General features: G+C 45.0%; 6 protein-coding genes across 6 annotated transcripts in view; 3 read left to right on the top strand and 3 right to left on the bottom strand.

Annotated features, from left to right (window-relative positions):
* The window catches only part of BBK36DRAFT_1122447 (hypothetical protein), a gene marked incomplete at both ends in the record, with an annotated part of 5,284 nt that extends 1,644 nt beyond the window's left edge, over positions 1–3,640 (bottom strand). Inside the window, 4 exons of the mRNA XM_024890943.1 lie at positions 494–2,403; positions 2,545–2,639; positions 2,710–3,010; positions 3,122–3,640. Coding sequence (XP_024748803.1) covers positions 494–2,403; positions 2,545–2,639; positions 2,710–3,010; positions 3,122–3,640 — 2,825 coding nt within the window. The remainder of the gene's footprint in view (positions 1–493; positions 2,404–2,544; positions 2,640–2,709; positions 3,011–3,121) is intronic.
* Positions 3,641–4,733: 1,093 nt separating this feature from the next.
* Positions 4,734–5,432, bottom strand: BBK36DRAFT_38350 (hypothetical protein; the record flags this gene model as incomplete). The annotated part of the gene is made up of 1 exon (XM_024898049.1): positions 4,734–5,432. A coding segment is annotated over one exon (699 nt), but the record flags the coding sequence as incomplete, so codon positions are not given.
* A 451-nt stretch (positions 5,433–5,883) lies between these two features.
* On the bottom strand, positions 5,884–8,584 carry BBK36DRAFT_21272 (subtilisin-like protein; the record flags this gene model as incomplete). The annotated part of the gene is made up of 6 exons (XM_024897913.1): positions 5,884–6,513; positions 6,568–6,910; positions 6,967–7,844; positions 7,897–7,939; positions 7,975–8,492; positions 8,552–8,584. 6 exons carry the CDS (start codon positions 8,582–8,584, stop codon positions 5,884–5,886), a joined length of 2,445 nt encoding a protein of 814 aa, XP_024748805.1.
* Positions 8,585–11,200: 2,616 nt separating this feature from the next.
* Positions 11,201–12,198, top strand: BBK36DRAFT_55910 (hypothetical protein; the record flags this gene model as incomplete). The annotated part of the gene is made up of 4 exons (XM_024898265.1): positions 11,201–11,399; positions 11,476–11,877; positions 11,947–12,054; positions 12,119–12,198. The coding sequence occupies 4 exons, from the start codon at positions 11,201–11,203 to the stop codon at positions 12,196–12,198; spliced, it is 789 nt and encodes a 262-aa protein (XP_024748806.1).
* Positions 12,199–13,352: 1,154 nt separating this feature from the next.
* On the top strand, positions 13,353–14,281 carry BBK36DRAFT_1122577 (P-loop containing nucleoside triphosphate hydrolase protein; the record flags this gene model as incomplete). Its single annotated transcript, XM_024890961.1, has 2 exons — positions 13,353–13,434; positions 13,491–14,281. 2 exons carry the CDS (start codon positions 13,353–13,355, stop codon positions 14,279–14,281), a joined length of 873 nt encoding a protein of 290 aa, XP_024748807.1.
* A 1,169-nt stretch (positions 14,282–15,450) lies between these two features.
* On the top strand, positions 15,451–16,815 carry BBK36DRAFT_1121654 (hypothetical protein; the record flags this gene model as incomplete). The annotated part of the gene is made up of 1 exon (XM_024890849.1): positions 15,451–16,815. The coding sequence occupies one exon, from the start codon at positions 15,451–15,453 to the stop codon at positions 16,813–16,815; it is 1,365 nt and encodes a 454-aa protein (XP_024748808.1).
* Between the last annotated feature and the right edge of the window lie 3,865 nt (positions 16,816–20,680).

Below are 20,680 nucleotides of genomic sequence, written 5' to 3' on the forward strand. Positions count from 1 at the left end.
ATGTTCAAGCAACAACTTGACGATAGCTTCATGCCCATTAAGGGCAGCTTGGGATAACGGCGACGAGTTGTCATATCCCTTATTCGGATCAATAGCATCATGTTCAAGCAACAACTTGACGATAGCTTCATGCCCGTTGTGGGTAGCTTGGGATAACGGTGATGAGTCGTCATATCCCTTATTCGGATTAATAGCATCATGTTCAAGCAACAACTTGACGATAGCTTCATGCCCGTTGCGGGCAGCTTCGGATAACGGTGATGAGTCGTCACATCCCTTATTCGGATCAATGTTATCAAGTGCGAGAAATAACTTGACGACAGTCTCGTGCCCGTTACAGGCAGCTTGGTATAACGGCGGCGAGACGAAATCTGCCTCATTCGGATCAATGGAATACCGTTCAAGCAAGAACTTGACGATGACAGCATGTCCTTTTTCGGAAGCCGATCGTAGGAGATTCATGACGCCAGTTACCTGGCGGTTGGGATCTAACGCACTGGTAAGGAGATAAGAAGCAAGCAGTGTTTCTTCCTCTTCCTCGGCGAGATAGGAGATCACGCCTTTTCGTCGTGAGAAGACAAAGTTGCGTCCAAGTCTGGTCGGTTTATTTCTGTCCTGGCAATATCCTTCACAGAGATTGTGCAGTGGGGAGTCTGAGGGCATCATCTCCGCTTCCTTTCTTAAAAGCGCCCAAACAGCCTCACGGCTGCCCGTAGCAAGTGCCGCAAAGATCGGTGTGCCGTAACGCTCATCCTCAGATTCGATATCGAAACATGAAGCTGCCCGAGGATGGACGCAGATAAGATGAGGGAGATTCTTCTCTGCAAGAATATAAAGGAGGCTGACTGATTTGGTATATCGCCGAATCTGGTGCTTCTCTAGAAAATTGTTGAGAAAAGTCCACTTCTGACGAGAGACTTTGGCGAGGAAGTCTCTCTGGTCTATATCATTTTGTTGAGCGCGGTCGGCATGATGGAGGACGTTGAGAATTGCATAATCCAGAAATGGATATTCCGAATTGATTCTCTTTCGTGCGTCTGTCATTGCAGAAGCCTGAGGCAAAGGGTCTTCTATGCCGACAGTTTCAGGATCCAAGCTCTCCAGCTGAGCCAAGCAGCAATCTCTCAGAAGCATGTGACTCTGGCCCACAAAACCACCTGGAGCTTCAGACGGCTGGCTTTCGTATTTGGCCCGCAAGAAGTCTCTAACAGATTCGTGGATGAACTGGACTTCCGCAGCTCTGTTACGAGTGACTCCAGCCAAGCCTTTGGAAGAATTACTCACGAATGACTTCATCTTGTCAACCTCGATATCTTCTTTGTCCCAGAAGCCGGCGGATCCTTTGTCTTGCCCAAATTGAACCGCGAAATAGAGCTCCTGTGGTTTGAGTGGACGGACTGCGAAGAGGATCCATTTGAGGCAGATATGTAGCTGATCGAGGTTTTCACTATCTCTCGTCAAAATCATTTCGAACAAGTCGTGCAATCTTGGCGGAATTTCTTTGAGGCGATCGCCCATCTTCCGGATAGAGTCAGGTCTCTTCCGGTATTCGCGGTTGAGAATCTCAAGGACTAAAACGACCCAGAGGAAGATTCCAGAGGACTTTTCGAGAATCTCGGACCGGAGTTTATCGGCTTGCGCCGATTTGCCCAGCCTAAGACTTGACTTGATATATTGCTGAATATCTTGCGTGTGCCCGATTTCGTCCTCTAGAGTGACCTCGATGCCTTTCTCAATGACCACTGTTGGGTAATGCCGACTCGAAAAGCACACCTGTAACAGAACCTTCCAGTCTTGCGAGCTGTCACACAGCTCTTCGAAGAAACAAACCATGTCCGCAACCTGGTCTTGATTGCACTCGTCCAGTGCATCCACAAAGATCATCAGCGACCGACTGCCCAGTGCCTGGACGGCATGCCCAAGCGTCTGCTTCAGTGCTTGCTCGCTCCAGCCATTTCGCTGAACGACCTTTGCGCCATTGTCTGTCATCCATTCTAGGCTGGTTTGTGTTCCCGGAGCTTTCTCAAAGAGCTGGTGAAGAAGGGATCTGTAAAGACCTATTGTTGACTTCTCCTCGACCGTACCCCGGGCCAGGAAGAAGAAAGACAAAACGATTTGCGACGGATTATCTCTCACGTTTTCCTTCGCTTGCTCAAAGAGAAATTTCATGAGAGTCGATTTTCCAGTGCCAGGGTTTCCTTTCACCCAGAGAAATCCGCCGTGCTCCGGCTGTCGAGATGAGTCGTTCCACAATATATATTCGTCCTTGTCGAGGAACCAGCGGCAAGTTTTGCCTTGTGCGGCCGTTAGGTTTATTAGACGCTCGTCTATCTGGTCAAAATAGAGCTGGTCTATCAATGATTGTTTGAGAGTCGCATCCAATTCCACGGCTTTTGTCACTGGCTGCGGTTTGCAATGAATGATTCCGCCATCTCCACTGGTGCGACACTCTGGAGTAGAGTCGCCATGGCTCGACATCGGGGTTTCATGGTTGCAGTTCTCAGAAGCCAGGGTTTCACAGCTGCTGTCCTGGGCAAACATGACCCCATAGTATGGACGCTTATGTCGTTCGACTTCCGAGAGAGGTACGCAATTGCCCTCATCAAAATTTCGCTTGCGTGAGAGGCTCAAGCTGAGCCCTTGACTCGCTAAGACACAATGTTAGACAGTCAGACAATGAACAAAGACAATCATGCTGTGTCCACTCACTAACAATTGGCCCTATCCTTCCCAAAATTGTCCTTGCGTAGGCAGCAGCCATTGCAGCAGCGTATGGCTGCCACTCTTTGTTCTTGTGTTCATCCCCGTAGTCACAGACTCCTCGAACCACTCCGACAGGGATTCGATCCATCGTTCCAGCCGCCTCCATCTCAAGACCGATAAGGTCGTATTTGTCTCTCAGTTCGTTGCGTTTTTGAGCGTTCCTCATGAGTTTTTCACCTGAGCCTATTGATCCGTACCATATCCTAGTGCGCTTCGAGACCGGCCTTTGCTCTCGTTGTACGAGACGCTCGATGCCGCATTCATCAACTTGATAGAGTCTGTCTTGCTCTTGTCCGGGATCAGCATACGTTCCTAGAAAATGCTCTTTGTGTTCGATCCGTTTGTAATGCTGCAAGACCTCGTCTGCATCGTTTGGTGCCATGAGTTTGATGCTTCCGATAGCCGATCTGACGACAGTTTCGGTCCTAGCCAATCCATGGCCGGCGCGCAGTAGCTGAAATCCATTGTCGCCAGTCTCTTTTCCCAGGTCATAAGGTATCAAGCCAGCGTTATCCCCAATAGGAAGGCCTACGAGGACATCGCCCAGACGAATGTCCAGCGGTGGACAGCGCAAGAGATTCGGAAGACCAGCTGCGACGCCAACCAGCAAGCCGAACCAAAGGTTTGGGAAAAACTTTTTGACTTGATGTGCGAGAGCCGCTGCAGAACCTGTGCCGTACAGTTCGCCGGCCGGTAGAGTTGCTATGATGATGTTGTGCCCGCATGCATCTCCAGCTTGAAAGACGTAGTCATCCCCACGTTCCATTCGAAATCTGCCCGGGTGTCTATTGTCCAACATGTGCAGCGCGGCCTGCGCCTCGATCTCCAAGGGAGCGATCCATGCGACCGTATAGAGATTAGGATCTAGGTCGATCATCGTATCGGACGACTATCGGAAGGCAAATATATTCATATCGGGGGTCGGCGGGACGAAGAACGGTGCTCGAGTCAAGCGGGATCCAGTTCGATCAGAGTAACAGGATATGTTGATGCAACGGGAGTTCAGGTGCTGGAATATCGGGTCAGCAAGCATAGGGGAGGTGTAGAGAAAGCTTCAAACCTCAAAATTTGGCGAGTTCCCAAAGCATGAGCTGCGATGCTGAGGCAGAGACAAGTGAACTCATGGTACGAGAGAGGAAATCGGCCGTGAGGCTGAATCCTGTAAACATGCACAGCCCTGCGGCAGCAGCCCAAAAGCCTGACGACGTAGATTTCGTTGATTGGCTGCGGCCAGATTACAGGCATTCTCCTGCCTCGAGGTGCCCAGGCCGAAATCATTTCCCTGGCGCTAGGTATTAGAAGACGTCTTCCGCATATGTATTCTTTGACCAGACAACTGATACCATTCGGTGGTGAACTTGCATCAATCGAGCTTCGCGTATAAGGGCCGCAGCAAAAGCATTTCTCATGGTGGCTGCGCTGGCCTCCGGGCGACACAGCCCATAACCAGCGAAAAATGCAGACACAACCTCACTGGCAGTTAGAGAACCTGTCTGTTCACAAAAACTCCTGAATAATTTTATGCCAGTGGGTAGTTATAGCTACTGATCTTCTAAAGAGATGGATGATATACAGACATCCAGAATCTAACTGCAGGCCGACAGTATATAGATATAAATATATATGTACCTAGTATAGATATAGATATATTTTATCAGATATACATATATATAGGTATAAATATGTATTATTATAAAAATTTATATATAACGTATATACAAATCATAGGGCGAAGAAAGATGAACGACGCCAACAAGCTATTTGATAGTACGCCCGCTTTATCTTAGAGTTTTGTTTACTTCTTAGAGCAGACTGTGTAGAAACGACTTAAATCAAGACTGAACTTCCTCAAATGCGATACAATAACATGTCCCCTCATCATCAACCGCCTCCAACATCTCCGGGCAGGGATACTCATTCTCCTCAGCAGCCTCTAATAAATCCAAATGCTCACACCACTCAACCACAACTTCCTCTTGCTCCTCCGCCTCAACATCAGCATTCATGAATGCACATTTTGGCGCATAGACGTCAACCTCAATCTGCCTATCCCACCAACTCTTCCGCCCAATGCTGTGCAACTGATATGCAAAGATGATGCTCTCGCCCGACTGAAAGGACTCGCTTCTGCTTTTGGAGTATAAAACACCGGCATCGGCGCCTATACCAACTCCTGCTACAACCGGAAATCCCATGTTGATGCTCATCTTGCGTGCAGATGTAGTCACCCTCCTGTTCATACAGAATCCATTCGCGACCTTGAGTCCCGTAATCATATACACGGTCGCTGCTCCGCTCAGCCCTGCTTTAATGGCCCCCTGCACCTTTGGCTCCATGATGCGCTTTATTACTTCTTCTTCATCCAAAGGGTCTTGCTTGAGGCGAATTGTCTCCAGGGAGTCCATCGTGAATTCCAGCGACATGTCCTGGCTCACTTTGCGACTGATGTTTCCAGTTGCATTTTCAAGGAACTTTGCCCAGACGCTCCCTTGCAGCGACGTGCTGGTAGCGTGAGAAATTGAACAGTTGAAGTCGGTATGTGTAGTTGTAGGGGGCAGATTGATGGGAGTGCTGAGCGATTTGGTGGGATGAAACGGATCAGCAATGATGTTGCCGATTCGTATCGGACCATCCGACTCAGAGGTAAAGTTGGGAGCAAGGAGGTAAGTTCTGACACCCATACTGAGAATCTCATTCAAGAATGGTACCAAGGACATAGAATTTGCTTCCTTCAAAACGCTCAGAGGGCTTAAGCTTTTTATACAACGACAGGAAGAGGTTGAGGCTGAAGCAGCATCTGCATGGTGCCCAACGAGATGCATCACTGTCCAATCAGTTGACTGTACACACATGGAGGCCTCTGAGACTGATAAATTATACTATTGCAGCAGGTAAGCCATTGGGATGACCGAATCCGATGGCTAACCGAAGTTCAAAAGCGTCCCCATCGACGACAGTCCGGTTGCGGTGTGCTCATCCAAGGAATCTGGCTACCATTATTGCTGGCATCGGCGGCCCCTTTCACTATTCTGAACTACTGGCTCAATGATTCCCCATGACAGCTACCTCTTCAGTGGCGTACCTCATACTTCTTCGCGGGAGTAAATACATGTACTCGTTTCAGACAAGCCTCATCGCCTCCAAAAGAAGAGCGTCCCGCTGCTTTTCGTTCATTCCACTGTAGAACTCCTGTGGATAAATGTAAAAGCGTCTTTGACCCATCTCGCGAGCAAGCTTCATCAACACCAAGCTCATGCCACGCTTTGTCCAAAGTCTCTCCATATGCGCGTCCTCATCAAACCTATTCGAGACTATGCCCAGCCGCGCATATCCCAAGATAGTTGCCGCTATCCCTGCGACAATAGGAGTGGCAATTGATGTTCCTGTCTTGCAGATTCCTTCCTCATGTGGACTCAGCCAAACGCCCGGAACATCTGTCCCCAATGTACCAAAGATGTGCGTTTCCAACGCGTCAGCTGCTGGGTTGAAATGCTGGAATGCACCCTGATAATCGGTCGCCCGAATAGAGATGACTTCGTTGTGCCGAGCTGGGAACGCTTCTCTTTGATTACCGCCATCGTTTGCTGCGGCCGCAAAGAACAAGACCTGGCCGTTTCGCTGATGAATGGCTTTGTGAATGGCGTTGCTGATGACTGCCATTGTATTCACCAAAGGTTCTTCTGAGAATCCGAAAGACATGGATACAATGTCTGCGTCGGCACCATCACGGTTTGTGGCCCATTCGATTGCCTTTCAGAGGAAGTTAAGATCGGCTACCGCGTAGACATTGTGCCATCATCTTACTTGTGCAATGCTAAGAGCTCGACTTTGCAGGTCTTGAGAGTTCTCTGCTATTCGGGCCACGCATATTTCTGCTGCTGGTGCGAGTTTCATCAGGAGGGAGAGAGCATGTGAACCATGGCCATCGCGGTCAACAGGCTGCTCTTGACGATTCACAAAGTCCTTCCAATTTACCAGTCGTCTCATGCGAGCGGTAGCAGTGAAGAATTGCGACCCCGCATCATATCCCGTGTCTAGAATCGCGATCCGGATGCGTGGCAATGAAAGGTTTGCTCTGTATTGCTTGATTACAAGCCCGGTCAAGTATGAACTCATCAGGCTTTCGAGCCATATTGCAGAAGAGCTACTGTTACATAGTTTATTACATACGCCTCCGCAATAGAAATGAAGGATGTGACTCACATTCGCTTATTCAGAGAGTCCAACAGTGCGGGCATTGATGCGTTGGATGATTCAACATTCGTCTCCGAATAAGTCAGTCGGTGTCTTCCGTCGGACTCGTCGACGATGCCAGCATCAGTACACAAAGTCGCTAGTGGTAAAACCACGTAGGTATATAGAGCATTGCGCCGCTTTCTAATCGCGGCTTTGGATGAGGCGTTCGGAGAGTTGGAGACATGGAAGAGGTTGGGATCGAGGCATTTTCGGACAGCGTCTTTGTAAGTCCAGATCGCGTCATTGTTTTTGAGATCCAAGTCTGGCCAGGACTCGCTCTCGACGATCTCATGACATCTCATGAAATCGTTATTGATCCGCTCCTCTATAGATTTCGCCTTTCTCACCGTGTTCTGTTCATTCTGAAAAATGTCCACAAGTAAAACAGCCAAGGCCAGCACTCTGGGATACCGATGGAGAACGCTGTCGCCATCGTAGAATTCTGCAGACTCGAATTGATCTGGTGACGGCGGGTTAAATGCAAGACATGGGATAGCAGTGTTAATGTCTTCATTCGGGGATTCTCTCCACCGGCTCTCCCGCATGAAGTGAACTGAATCGGTTGTCCAAGGAGCTCTCATGAAATCAGAGTCATAATACTGCCAAACTGATTTTGCCAGAACATATGCCAGCAGGATTTTGGATCTGGTCGGCAGTCGTTGGCATTCTAGAACTCGAGACAGTGAAACGCTCTGGTTCTGCAATAGGCCATGATCGGACTTCTCTGCATCAAACAGCTGGTGAAGTTGACCTTCAATCATTTCGATGCGTATGCAGACACTGCCAAGCCGGCGACCAAGGAGACTGCAAAGATTTTCAACTCGAATGAGCTTATGGTCTTCTTTCTGTGTGATAGATAGTTCACACGAAAGATTATCGTCCTCCTTTTTCGCATACCGTACTACTTTCGGATTCACTGGCCTGTTCACCGATTAGAAACCTCCGATAGATAAAGGCAGAGGCAAAGAGTTATACTTGGGGATTTGCAACCGCAAATGCTGCCACAGAGCCTCAAGTATATGGCTCCTCGCAGGAGCAGCAGAAAAGAGTATGTCAAACACAACGTGATTTCGTGTTACGAAGGGCTTGGCCCCTAGCCTCAGCCTCGCCCAATGCTCTCGATATGTGTAGGATTCATCATCGCCGGGGCAGTGACAACGGGAGTGCTGCGATAGTGTGGCGTATAGAGTCTCGTTTATAATGCTGGGGTATTCATCCGGCGATTCGATTAAGCTATTTGGAAGACTTTGGTTCGACTGGCCTCGGTCATGCTCCCGTGCGTGTGAATTCGAGTCTGCGCGGGACACAAACGTCTCAAGATTCGAGAGGAAATTGCCCACATACGGCCCACTTGAGGAAGCAAATCTCAATATCGTGGCGGCTAAATTGCGTAGAACTTCGCCTGTATTGCTGGATGGTTGTTGCGTCATTGCGTAGAGGAACGGGAACGGATGACTGGCAACCGCTCCTTTGATTGCAAAGGATGGTGGCCACTGCATCAGATTTTGTGGTCAGGATATTTACAGCTGCGCTTACCGTCAAGGAAACTCACCTTGCAAACGGCTTCGAGAAGCTTGAGAAGCATTGGAAGCCTCTCGTCAACTCTATCACTCCGTCCGGGTGCCTCATTCACTAGAGCATGGTGAGTCTGCCAGAGCCACCCCACGAGAGGGCTCAGTATTCGGAGTTGATACTGGTCTCGAGATACTGTTCTTTTTGATATATCCATGGAAGCCATCGCTGCTGCGTGTGCCATTACCAAAGTGGTATCAGCGGCCAGCTGTCTCATCTTCCGAGCGTCCATTTCGATCACAGTAAGCAGTGGAAAGTAGATAATGTTGAAAGTAAAAGTCCACTACAAAATTGACAAAGGCTGCTGATGCCCAATTCTAAATTTCTTTCTTGGGCAGGCAACCATGGCTGAACCCCGCCGCATGATACCAGTATGCCTCTGTTATCTCAGCCTATCATCGATGAATGTCCAAATTAATGAGGAGTCAAAAACATGTAGGTCCAGACACGTACAGCTTCTGATCCTCGATTCTCTCTTCTCTGCAAATACGGGGGCCTTGGCTTCAGTACAAGCGAATGCTCTGGCTGGCGATATGACCAACCCTCCTCCGCTGGGCCCGCTCGACATATTTGAAGCAACGCAGGCCGCACGCTTCGCTCTCGAAGAATGCACCTCCGAAGAAGCTCTCATGCGGGATGAATGGGCTGAAAATCGCCTGTTAGATTTTAATCTCTGGGCGGCCGGAGTAGAAGCGTCGTCTATATCTCCGTCTAGTCTCGACAACCGCATTCTTGACCAACCGGCTCCTCGAGCTGCAGTACTGGCTTTCCTGTCTGCGTTGGAGGCATTTACCAGAAACTGCATCGAAATTGGTATGACTGATAATGACTGATAATGAGGAAGTAACTGTACATGTACGCTAACCGTGATGGCAGTGAACCGGAAATCACAGCGCATCACCCAAACTGGAGTCTACGACAACATCCGCCTTCCGTATCTCTCGCACGAAGCACTAGAAGCTTTCCAATTATGGTCCAGTGATTTGAATACCAGCAGCAGTGGCCATAGCGGTCCAAAGCAATCACTGTCTCCATTGGAACAAGCAATGATAGATGTCGAGTACTCTATCGACGAACTCATTCGTTTAACCACAAGTTTGGCAGGTTTTGGCACGTCCACATGGCTGCGCAGAGCAGACCTAAACTTCACGTTCCATGACTATGAACACTTGAACGATGAGAACTACGAACACTCAGAAGAGATCGATGTATCTGACCTTCGAGCTCTGAAGACATACTTGAGAAGCATTTTATTCTTAAGCTCCTCAGATGATTTTGCAAGATTGGATAACAGCAACCGCCAGAAGATCGACCGTCTCATTTTTGCTAACATGCGGCGTCGCAACCGATTTTTATACGCCAGGCGGAACGCAGAAAAATTGGCATCGCTGACATTGAAGAAAGCCGACAAAAGTGACCAGCTTTGGTTCACTGCTCAGGATATCACAGCACAGGACTCTATTCCCGAGACATCAACTGGTCAACGCGCCACTAAGCAATACAAATCGGAGATGAGGGAAAGCAGACAGCTTGGGTTCACTGCTCAGGATGTCACAGAACAGGACTCTATTCCCGAGACATCAACTGGTCAACGCGCCACTATGCAATACAAATCGGAGATGGCGGAAAGCAAGCTACTTCGTCCCACTTTGTTGCTTCAAAGGACGATCAACTGGGTGTCTAGCCTGGTCGTTCATACTGAGCAGACAAGCAAGCCACCTCGAGAGCTTGTGTCAAAAGCTGCGATCCCTGGAATCCCTGTGGATGAAGGTGAGGTTACACTGAAGTCGAGATGGCTAGAACCCCTCAAGGATTCAGACTTGATTTTTATGGTGCCGGAATGTTCAGAGGGGACACCAACAACAATAGCAGTCGAGAATGAGGCTACAGTGCAATGTCCATGTTGCTATCAGGTTCCGGCAAAGAGCGGATCGACGCAATTGTCGTGGAGGTAAATCGAGTCTTGGGATAACTTTCGCCTGAAACAGACCATTCGTTGACAATCATGCGTTACAGGAATCATCTGTCTGAGGATCTTTGCCCATTCACATGCATCTTCTCGGGCTGTGCAGCGGAAATACAATTGTTCACCACGCGAGACGCCTGGAAAACACACCTACGGCTGGAACACGAGTCATCCGTTTATTGGGAGTGTTATGTTTGCAGTAACGCCGATACTGCTGAGAAATTTCTGGATGACAAAGCCTTCATGGATCATATGAGACGGCAACATGGAGACACAATCTCAGTCACCGACATTTTGAAGTTGTCAACGATTTGCAAAAGAACGGCTCCCGCCGTCAAAGCTTGTCCGTTATGCATCGTGCGGCCCCAAGAGGACAAGCTGAATCCAGAAGACTTACTTGATCATATAGCAGACCACATCCATAAGTTCTCTTTGTTAGCGCTTCCGTGGTCAGACACACCTAAACTCACAGGGCTTGAAGATAGATCGACGCTTCGCCAAGCGCAAAGATGGCTGAGCACTAGCACCTCAAACAGTGAGATATCAGACAGTGTGTACAGTTTACTGGATGATCTTTTGCCTCCCAAGCATGTCGCAGAGAGTATCAGCGCTCTATCTAGCGCCTATCTACTCGCAGGAGAAGAGGAGGAGGATGAAAACTCCATGCACTCCCTATACCTCAATCTTGAGAGGTTTATCACGAAAAATGGCCTCTCTGATTACTATCCCACAGGCGCATATTACCCGCAAAGGGTTGCTGTGAAGTCAATGCAGCTGAAAGACGACCGTATGTCGAATTTCAAGGGGAAAGACATCTTTTCACTCGCCAAATTGGCTCTTCACCGGCTGGTCTTTTACTGTGGTGAGTATGCGGTCCAAAACGAATGATCCATTTACTTCATAACTTCGACCTAACAGGGCACTGACCGATGTGTCAGACGACAGCACCTCCATGAAATGTGGTACTCGTTGGCGTGACCAGCTGAGAATTGTCTCCCATATGGCGCGGATTTATGAGCTTGTAGTGCCCGAACCACCCGAGATTTGTCTGCAATTCCTCAACCACAGAACCCAAGCTGAGTGCACTACTACTGGAGAACTGGAAGAAGTCTTTGCAAGGGTTGAGCCTCGGGGAAACACTAAGGTTGGCAGAAACTTGCGGCGCAAGATACTCGATCCATGGGTTTATGATCCCATTGCTCAAGGCAGGAAGCTGGAGAGACCCATTATCGTATATTGTCTCATAGACGGCTGCGAGACTGGAGAGCCTAGAAATGAGTTAAGAGACCAGATCATAGGATGCGCAGAGTTGCTTGACAAGTACGGCTACGGCAGAAACAGTGAGTGTTTTCTCATATGCTTAGTTCCACGCATCAGCTTCTACGTACATGTACTGAGACAAGTAAAAGCGGTCATGTTCCAGATCAGTCAGATTGGCAATGACTCTAGTGCCGAATCCTTTCTCGAAGAACTCCGTAACGACCCGGTACTCGATGGGCTGCTATGGTGTACGACTGGTAAGGATCACTCTTCGTCTCCCAACGATGGCATTCAATTTCTGACAAGAATATACAAATGTAGAGCGTCTCGATGAGAAATACAAAGAATTATCCGAAGATGAAGCTGAGCTGGAACATTGGGTACGTTGGCATCCAGTGTAGATTATTATGTTCGATACTAAGTGAAACGATGAACAGTTGCTAGGATTACTGACGCACCCTTTTGATACGAAAGATGGCAGTGGGAAGCGTCACATTTCTGACGGCCCGAAACCTCCAGTTTCTGAAGAAGATGAATGAGATTCTCTACTTAAGCTTCAATATATATTTCTAGAGATACATATATAGCTATGTCACTCTTTAGGTATATAGCTATTTCTCTCTTTGAATATATGAATATATCTCTACAAATATATAAATATGTATGGTTATTTTACTTTTAATATAATACATACATCTATCACTCTTTACTTGGTTCTCCAGGCGACGAAGGTAGGGTGGGGTGAGAAATGCCTACATGTCCTACGATATCAGTTTGCAAAAGCTAGCATTACAGTTTACTCGGCACGGAGGTGACCTGTCGCAATCCAGTCCATCTACCTACTATGACGCCTGTCATTCCGTCCTTACAATCTTCAATCTCGAAAGAAAGGACAAAACAAAACCAAAGGCAGACGGTAGTGCAGGCAAAAATGACTGGTTCATGACTCTCCCCACGCTTTCGAAATCTCGCCACTGTTTTGGAGACCAAGTCTTCAAGGCCTATCAGCTGCGTGTAAGCGCCTCACTGGCTGCATCCGCGTACAGGGGTGACGTAACGCTATCTGAAGGCCAGGCCTCATTACAGCCCAAACGTAACGATGTTTCCATCTCTTCTTCCTTTCAAAAAAAAAAAAAAGAAATTCTTCTCTTTGATCTATCTCGAGTGATATAAAACACAAAATGGCGAGAGTGGACACTCCGGACGTCTCCGACGACGACTTTGCCATGATCAACTCGACAACGTTCGACAGCCCCCCCGCAGTTTCTTACCAGACTCCCAAGCTCATCAGCCGCCTCCAGCCAAACCAGCAGCAGTCTTCGAGAATGAATCAGGATAGTGGTAGCAACGGCGATGCTGCTGCTTCTGCTTCTGGGAAACCTTTGGTTCCCAATGATGGTTCCCTCAGTTCTTCGTTCTATTCGCAGACGAAAGCGAACATGAAGTCAATGTACAATAAGCTGAGAGGCAGAGACATTGTGATTGCCGTAATGGGGTATGCCTTCACTTCAATATGGTTTAACCCCGATAGCACTCAGCTCACACTGCACACAGCATGACGGGGTCTGGAAAGACGACTTTTATTGCCAATGCGACCGGGCGGACAGACCTTCAGATCGGCCACAATCTCACTTCATGTAGGGCAAAGCCAAGCTCTTTAAGCTCTTATACCTGCTAACAGGAGCTTGTAAAGGCACCCAGGAGATCCAAATCATCGAGACCACAATCGATGGCCGCACTGTCCGCTTTGTCGACACTCCAGGCTTCTCCGACACCTATCTGTCAGATACTGAAGTCCTCGAAATGATCGCAGACTACCTATCGGCAGGCTACTCCAAGGAAATGCGCCTGTCGGGCATAATCTACCTCCATCCCATCTCAGATAATCGCGTCACCCATCACGCCACCAAGAACCTCGACATGTTCCGAAAACTCACAGGCGAGAAGAACCTCAAGAATGTCATCCTGGCGACCAGCATGTGGGACAAGGTGACCCCAGAGGAGGGATTGAACCGCGAGCGGGAACTCCAGGGCAACTTCTGGAGCGTCTTCATGGCCTTTGGTGCACAGTACTGTCGACAAGACGCCTCGGCTCAATCCGCCAAGAAGATTGCATCCATGCTGATGGACAACGAGCCCTTCTTCCTCGAGCTGCAGGAGGAGATGGGTAAAGACAACAAAGCACTCAAAGACACTGCCGCGGGACGGGAGATTATGAGCCAGCTCTCACAACTCAAGGAGCAGCAACAGAAGGAGCTTGCCGAGATGAAGGAGATGCTCTTGCGGACCGCTGCTGAGGAGAACAAGGCCGCCATGGCCGCGCTGGAGCATCACTACAAGAAGATGATGGAGGGCATGGAGAAGACGATTTCGGATGAGAGGCGGATGAATGAAGAGGCGGCCAAGTCGAGTGAGGAGAAGATTAAGGAGCTGACAGAGAGGATCCACAAGCTCGAGAAGAAGGGTAGATGTGTTGTTATGTAAAGAGACGTGACTACATCCAGTTTCCCCAGCGGTTTCAGCCAGTAGTTTCTCCGAGCGTCGCCAGCACCTCAATGACCAAATCAGTAATACACTAGAAAGTGGTCTGACTGTTTAGGCACTCCTAGGCCGGCTACTAAGAAACGATCCGAAGAAGAGCAATTACCTATTATGAATTCGTCTTTAATTCTCAGGCCTGCCTGCAACGTTCAGTAGCTTGACTCAGCTTGAAACCTTTGACTGGGTACCTACTGGTTGGCCAATTTACTCAGTGCATGTTTTGTCATAACGGAGCGACAAGCGAGTTCGCCGTTTCGACTCAAGAGGTGGACATTTGAGATTGATACACGAAGAGTCAGAGGCTCTACCGATAGAGCGGTTGAGATGGCAGGACACAACTAGTAAGGGCCGGATTCTCTTAAGGGATTGTTTTGTGGTTATAATCGCACCTCAAAGAATCAGAACATTTGGTAAAGTATAGGAATACACGAGGTCGTTGGAAGCTCTCGGCGGGACAGTCATTACAATTCGGCTGGTTGGAAAATCACGGCTTTTCTGGACAATAGCGCCTGTGACATGGAGCTGCTGAAGGCCAGCTCTAAACTTATCGAACTTAACGGCAATACTTTCACCGTATGATGACATTTCGATCTCACGGGCTTAATGGGCATCGCGACTTGCTTCTGGGAAGTAACTATAGAGCTTGGGTCACATATTAAATCTCCATGCTCTCAGCTTTGCATCTTCATCCTAGTACGCTTCCGTTTCACAGCTTCCGCCGCCGTCAATCTAGTACGATAATTCAGTATCGCACAGGCCTCGACTTCAAGCAAGTGTGACATTCGTGCACTGATAAAGTGTTCGCTTCCCTGGATCAGGTTCAGTTATTGGTCTAACACTGAATGATGTCACATGTCAATGGATCGTTCCCATAGGACACAAACCCTTCGAACTTTATGTGCGCCATGTACCACAAGATGCAAAGTCAACCTGATCGAAAGTTGCCTCTACTTCTCCGAATATTTAGACCGCATCGATCACATGCAAGTGTGTTACGTATTAGGTAACAAACTTCGGTGAGTCACGGTTCTGCAATACAAAGAATAAAACCCCCTTTCCCGATGTCCCGTCGATGAAAGAATTTTTACACCTCATATTAGATACAGTCTTCAATGCATCAGCACGACGGACACCCTATCTTTAGACGCCGCAGCCAGCGCTTCATCAACGCCAATGCATCTAGAAGGAAAGGTTTCAAAGGCTTAAGTAGCCCCCCGCGTTTAACAATATTCACACTTCCTACGGAAATCCTCTTGATGCTCATCAGTTTCCTCGAAGGACCATGGCGACTTTCTTTAGCTATGACCTGCAAATTCTTTGCAAAATTAACTCCAGAAGAATTCAGGTCGTGTCTTGGATTGGAAGATCGGATCAAATTCCTTTCAACTTTGCAAAAGGATGTCCCCAACACATACTTCTGCTACTGTTGCACCAGGCTACGCCCGCTTAATCCAAGTCTCGACTGGAGAGCCCAAGCTCATGCAGACTCCACTCGTTCTTTCGAGAATTCCCTCTGGCTGCCTGTTGTCATCCGGTCAGGTCACATCAAACTTCCGAAACGCTATAATGTCTTCCTAGACAAGGGTCAAATATCATTCATGGAAGTCTATTTGTTCATGCGTCGACATCTTTACGGGTTCCCTCACGGTATTTCTCCGCAAAGCCTGGAAAGATACGAAGCGTTTGAGGACGTTGTTAAACTGGATGAATGTCTCTGGTCACGTATCAGCTCACCAGAGCAATTCAAGCTTGTACCAAAGAAGAAAACCCGCACTTTTGTCCAGCTTCCCGGACGAGGTCTCGAGGCGGTATCGAGAGCTGAAAACGCCTGGAGATTTTCCTTTCGATACACCCCTAGGATCGTCAATGACAAGCTCTATCTCGCCAGGTTCTACGCCGTAGTCGGGCCTCATGTACCCTTGGAGCACCTGAACCGCTTAATTAGCAGTATCGGGATACCGATCTGTAATCATCTCTATTGCTCGGCAGAGCCGTCCTGTTGCTCTCGCCACGACGGTCTACGAATGAACTATTTGCGTTACTATCCACGCATTCAAACAACACTGCCCTGTTTGTATCATCATGACGGAAAGGACCTCGAGTTTGATTCGAAGCAGGACTCGTGTCTCATATGCAGCACAGATTACGACGTCTCACTCCGCCGGAGAATGAGCAATAACGAAACAAGCTTGAGCATCAGTATGTATCATTGTCTTGGGTCATGCCAGTCTCCAAATGACAAACTCTGGGCTTATTTCGCCACTTCTGGCCGAGAACCCTGGAACCATGGGACTTTCCTGCCCTCTACTAAGGATGAGGTTTCGGAGGCGCCTCTATCCCTATCCTTTGGCGGAAACGCTGCCGCCCGGTTTCGCTACGATGTCAGCCATCGGTTCCAAAAGCTCAAGGCTCGCATTCCCGAGTTAGATCTTGGAGGTTCCCGACGGATATGGCACGTTGTACCATGCTCGGAATGACCTTGCTCTGTGCTACGAACATAGAGGACTGTGCAAATGGCGAAAGCGTTGGCGGTTCGCCCTCTATGCGCTTGGCACCGCGACCGTGCGCTGGGTAAATCCAGGTCAGCGTTCCTTACAACGCCTCAGACTTCCGATATCTGTCGGCCAGCTGCGTGTACACGATCCTCGGTGGCTACCGGCTGACAACGGAGCGATGTCAATCGCCTGTCCAAGAGCGGGCTCACTGGACCGTCTCGCACGGGAGATCTACAAACACATCTCGTGCTTATTTCAGACCACTCTTCTCGCCTCAACACCAGCTTTCCTATCTCCTCGAATATTGTCTAGACGAAACCCTCAGGAAGTAGGGATAAGCCGCACTTCATGATGCCCTTCATGGTTCATGTACAAACATACGTCCTCATGACTTATCTGGCCTAGAACAACTGCGGTGAATTCCAGCTATCATCACCACCCATCATCTGAACCCATCTATAGGACGTTGCCTCTCGCATCTAGGTAGTGGGAGAAACAACCTGGAAGAAGTAGCGGTCATGTCGACCGGTTCCGTCGAAGTTACTCAGGGGTCTTGTCCAGAGGCCAGATTCTCACCAGAAGATAGAGACTGTGCTTGGTGGTTCCAAAATACTGATCCCAAAAGGTTGGTCGATCAGATTGCCGGTTCTGGCGCAAGGGGCGGATGTTTGGCGTTGATGCAGAGAGTCGGAGACTCTACCGATACAGCGGTGGATTTTGCAGGGTAAATTCATGAAGGCTTTTGGATATATCCAGACGTTGTAAGTGCGTTTGATAGAATGAATCTATTAGATCTAAAAAAGGGAATTGACATCTTTGTATCGCTATTTATATCTATTATGTTCTATGCTGCAAACACGGGCCGTAAGGACTCAAGTTGCTTTCCTTGTGTTACAGAGAGCTACAGGCAGAGGGAACAACGACTTCTTACAAGATATCATGTCTCTCTAGAGAAGTATAAGGTAGTAGATAAGAATAATCCCAGGAGACAATTCATGTGCTAGCGATTGAACGAGGAAGTTACAGTCTCGTAAGTTAACCCATATTATACAGCTACCCTAAAAGAATTCATAAGATTTTAAGAATCTAATAGCTATAAGCTCTTTATAAGGACAAATAGCAGCGTCGCATTTAATAACTCAATGAGGCAAAGTGCGTATATCACGTGACTGCCTAGGTATGTTTTTATTTAAAGAGCCCAGGCCTCTTTTTTCTAAGGTAATATTAGCTAGAACTACTTGTTAGCTCTACTTTCAGTAGCTAACTGTTTAGACTAAGCCTTATAGTTAGGTATAAAAAATCTAGCCTGCACTTAAAATAAGGCCTAACTTCTTAAAAAAGAAAGTATATTAAATTATATATAAAATATAGCTATTTTTAAGTTACTTTTTTTATAATTATATTAAATTACATTCTAAAGGAAATTATTTATTAAATCTTTATTACTGCTGTATTTTCTTAAAGTCTTATAGTATAAATTTAATTATATTATAAGGCTATTAAGGCAGCGTTTTTAATCTAGGTAATAGCAGTAAGGTTAATAATAAAGGAGGGTTATTAAAGTTATTATTATTACTACTACTAGCCTTACTACTACTAGCCTTACTACTAGCCTTATTAATAAAGTTAATAAAGGTTTATTATATTATGCCTTATATTTCTTCTTATATAGCTTTATAATTATTATTATCTTAATTATTAAAAAGGCTTATTATAAAGTTAATTAAGCTATTTATTAAGGCTTTTTAAGAATAGTTAAATATCTGCTTTAAGATATAAGGCTTTATTTAAGTGCGCTAGATAATATCTTTAATATATTAAGAATATTAACTAGTTATATTAATAAAGAAGATATTATCTTTATAGCTAAGAAGGTTTATAAATTTCTTATTTTAAACCTTAAAAGTAAAGAACTTATCCTTCTTTTTTATATAGTTTAGCTAAGTCTTAAAGGTTATCCTTTTTAAGCCTAATGCCTTCCTCTTAATATAATTATCTTACTAAAGCTTTTTTAATTATTTAATCTTAATCTTAATAACTTAGCAGGCTTTATAAACTTATAACTTAATTAACTTAGTATTATTAGCTTTTTTAAACCTCTTATCTTATTATTAAATTTAATTAAGGCTAATAGCAGTTATATAAAACTCCTTAAATAGCTAGATAAGCCTGCTATGCTTTTTATAACTTATTAACTTTTTAATATAGTAATTTTAATTAATAATAAAGTTATTAATATATCTCTTTAAAGTAATAGCCTTTATAACTATAAGGCTAGCTTATTAAAAGCCTTTTTTAATTAATAAGCTTATAAAGTTATTATATTTCTTATAAATACAGTATATAGCAGCTAAAGCTTAATAAAAATATATCTCTTTAAATAATAATAATATAAACACTAGGTTAATAGCTTATTAATATCTTAAGTATTTAGTAAAGATATAAATAATAGTTAAGGCTATATTTAGTAAGTAAATTTTTATTTTCTTAAAGCCTATAATAATATTATATTTTATAAAGCCTTTATTATATATCTTTTAAAATAAGGCTAGGAAATCTAACTATATAAAGGCTAGATTACTTTTAAAGACTAACTTCTAGAGTATTTTTAATAAGTGTTTTTAAGTAGCTAAAAAACACTAATATTAAAGGGTTAAAGAATATAGGTTAAGTAAGAAAGGAAGATAATAATAATAATATTAAATTTAATATAATATTTAATAAAGTTAATTATTATATAGCTAAGGAAGCTATTAATAATAAAAAGGTAATATATTCTCTTTTCTTTAAGTTTTTAAATTAATAGTATAATTAGTAGTATTAAGAGATTATATTAATCTTAAAGCTATTTATTATAATTAAACTATTCTTTAAGACTTAGCTTAAAATATATAGCTTTAGCTAACTTCTTTTATAAGTAATAGTTAAAGTAATAAAGCTATTAAAAGGTTATCTTACTATTTAAAAAGCCTTCTTTTAAATAAGTAAAATAAATATTATTATTACTCTTAATCTTAGCCTAAAACTTAATAAAGAAGGTTTTAAAAATTAACTAAGGCAGTATAAACTTATTAATAGTTTATTAACAGTTAGAGCATATACCTTTAAACACCACCTCTTTATAACTAAACTGTCTTATAGGAAATCCATTTACTAATAAACTATTAGGACTGCTATATATAAATAAGTTAAGATACTATTTAATCTTATAAAGACTAAGCTATTCTAGCTTAGTTTAGCAATCTAGGGCTTATTTCTTAAAGACTAACTTACTTAGTTTTCTATCTAGGATTAGGAGTATCTTCCTTCTTATACACTATAGCTATCTAGTCTCGCTTAGTTAGCCTTATCACACCCTTATCCATTACCTAGCCTAAGGCCTATATGCTTCCTACTATAAAATAGTATTAATATAGCTAATAAAGGTTAAAGACTTTTTATTACTTAAATTTATAACTTCTAGCTACTAGCTTTAAAATATATATATAATAATAATAAAAATACACTTTTAAAGGCATCCCTTTTAAATACTATATTTATTTTTATTCTAGCTTTTTAAAAGACTTATATTATATTTAGTAATAATATTAATAAAGTTATTAAAGAAAAGCTTTAAATAGTTAGGGTTAAAGGCTTTAAATGCCTTTTAGGCCTTATTTATAGCTTTAATAAAGGACTTTTAAAGCTTTAAATAGTTTTAAAGCTATTATAAGTACTAGTTTCTTCTTAAATTAGTAACTTTAAGATTATAATAATAGTAAAGGTTATTAGCAGTAGCTATAACCTAGGTCTTAGTTATAAGAAATCCTCCCTTTTATAACTATATAATATATATAACTAAAGCCTT

Source organism: Trichoderma citrinoviride (assembly GCF_003025115.1).
Source record: "Trichoderma citrinoviride strain TUCIM 6016 unplaced genomic scaffold BBK36scaffold_9, whole genome shotgun sequence".
Taxonomy (NCBI): Eukaryota; Fungi; Ascomycota; class Sordariomycetes; order Hypocreales; family Hypocreaceae; genus Trichoderma; species Trichoderma citrinoviride.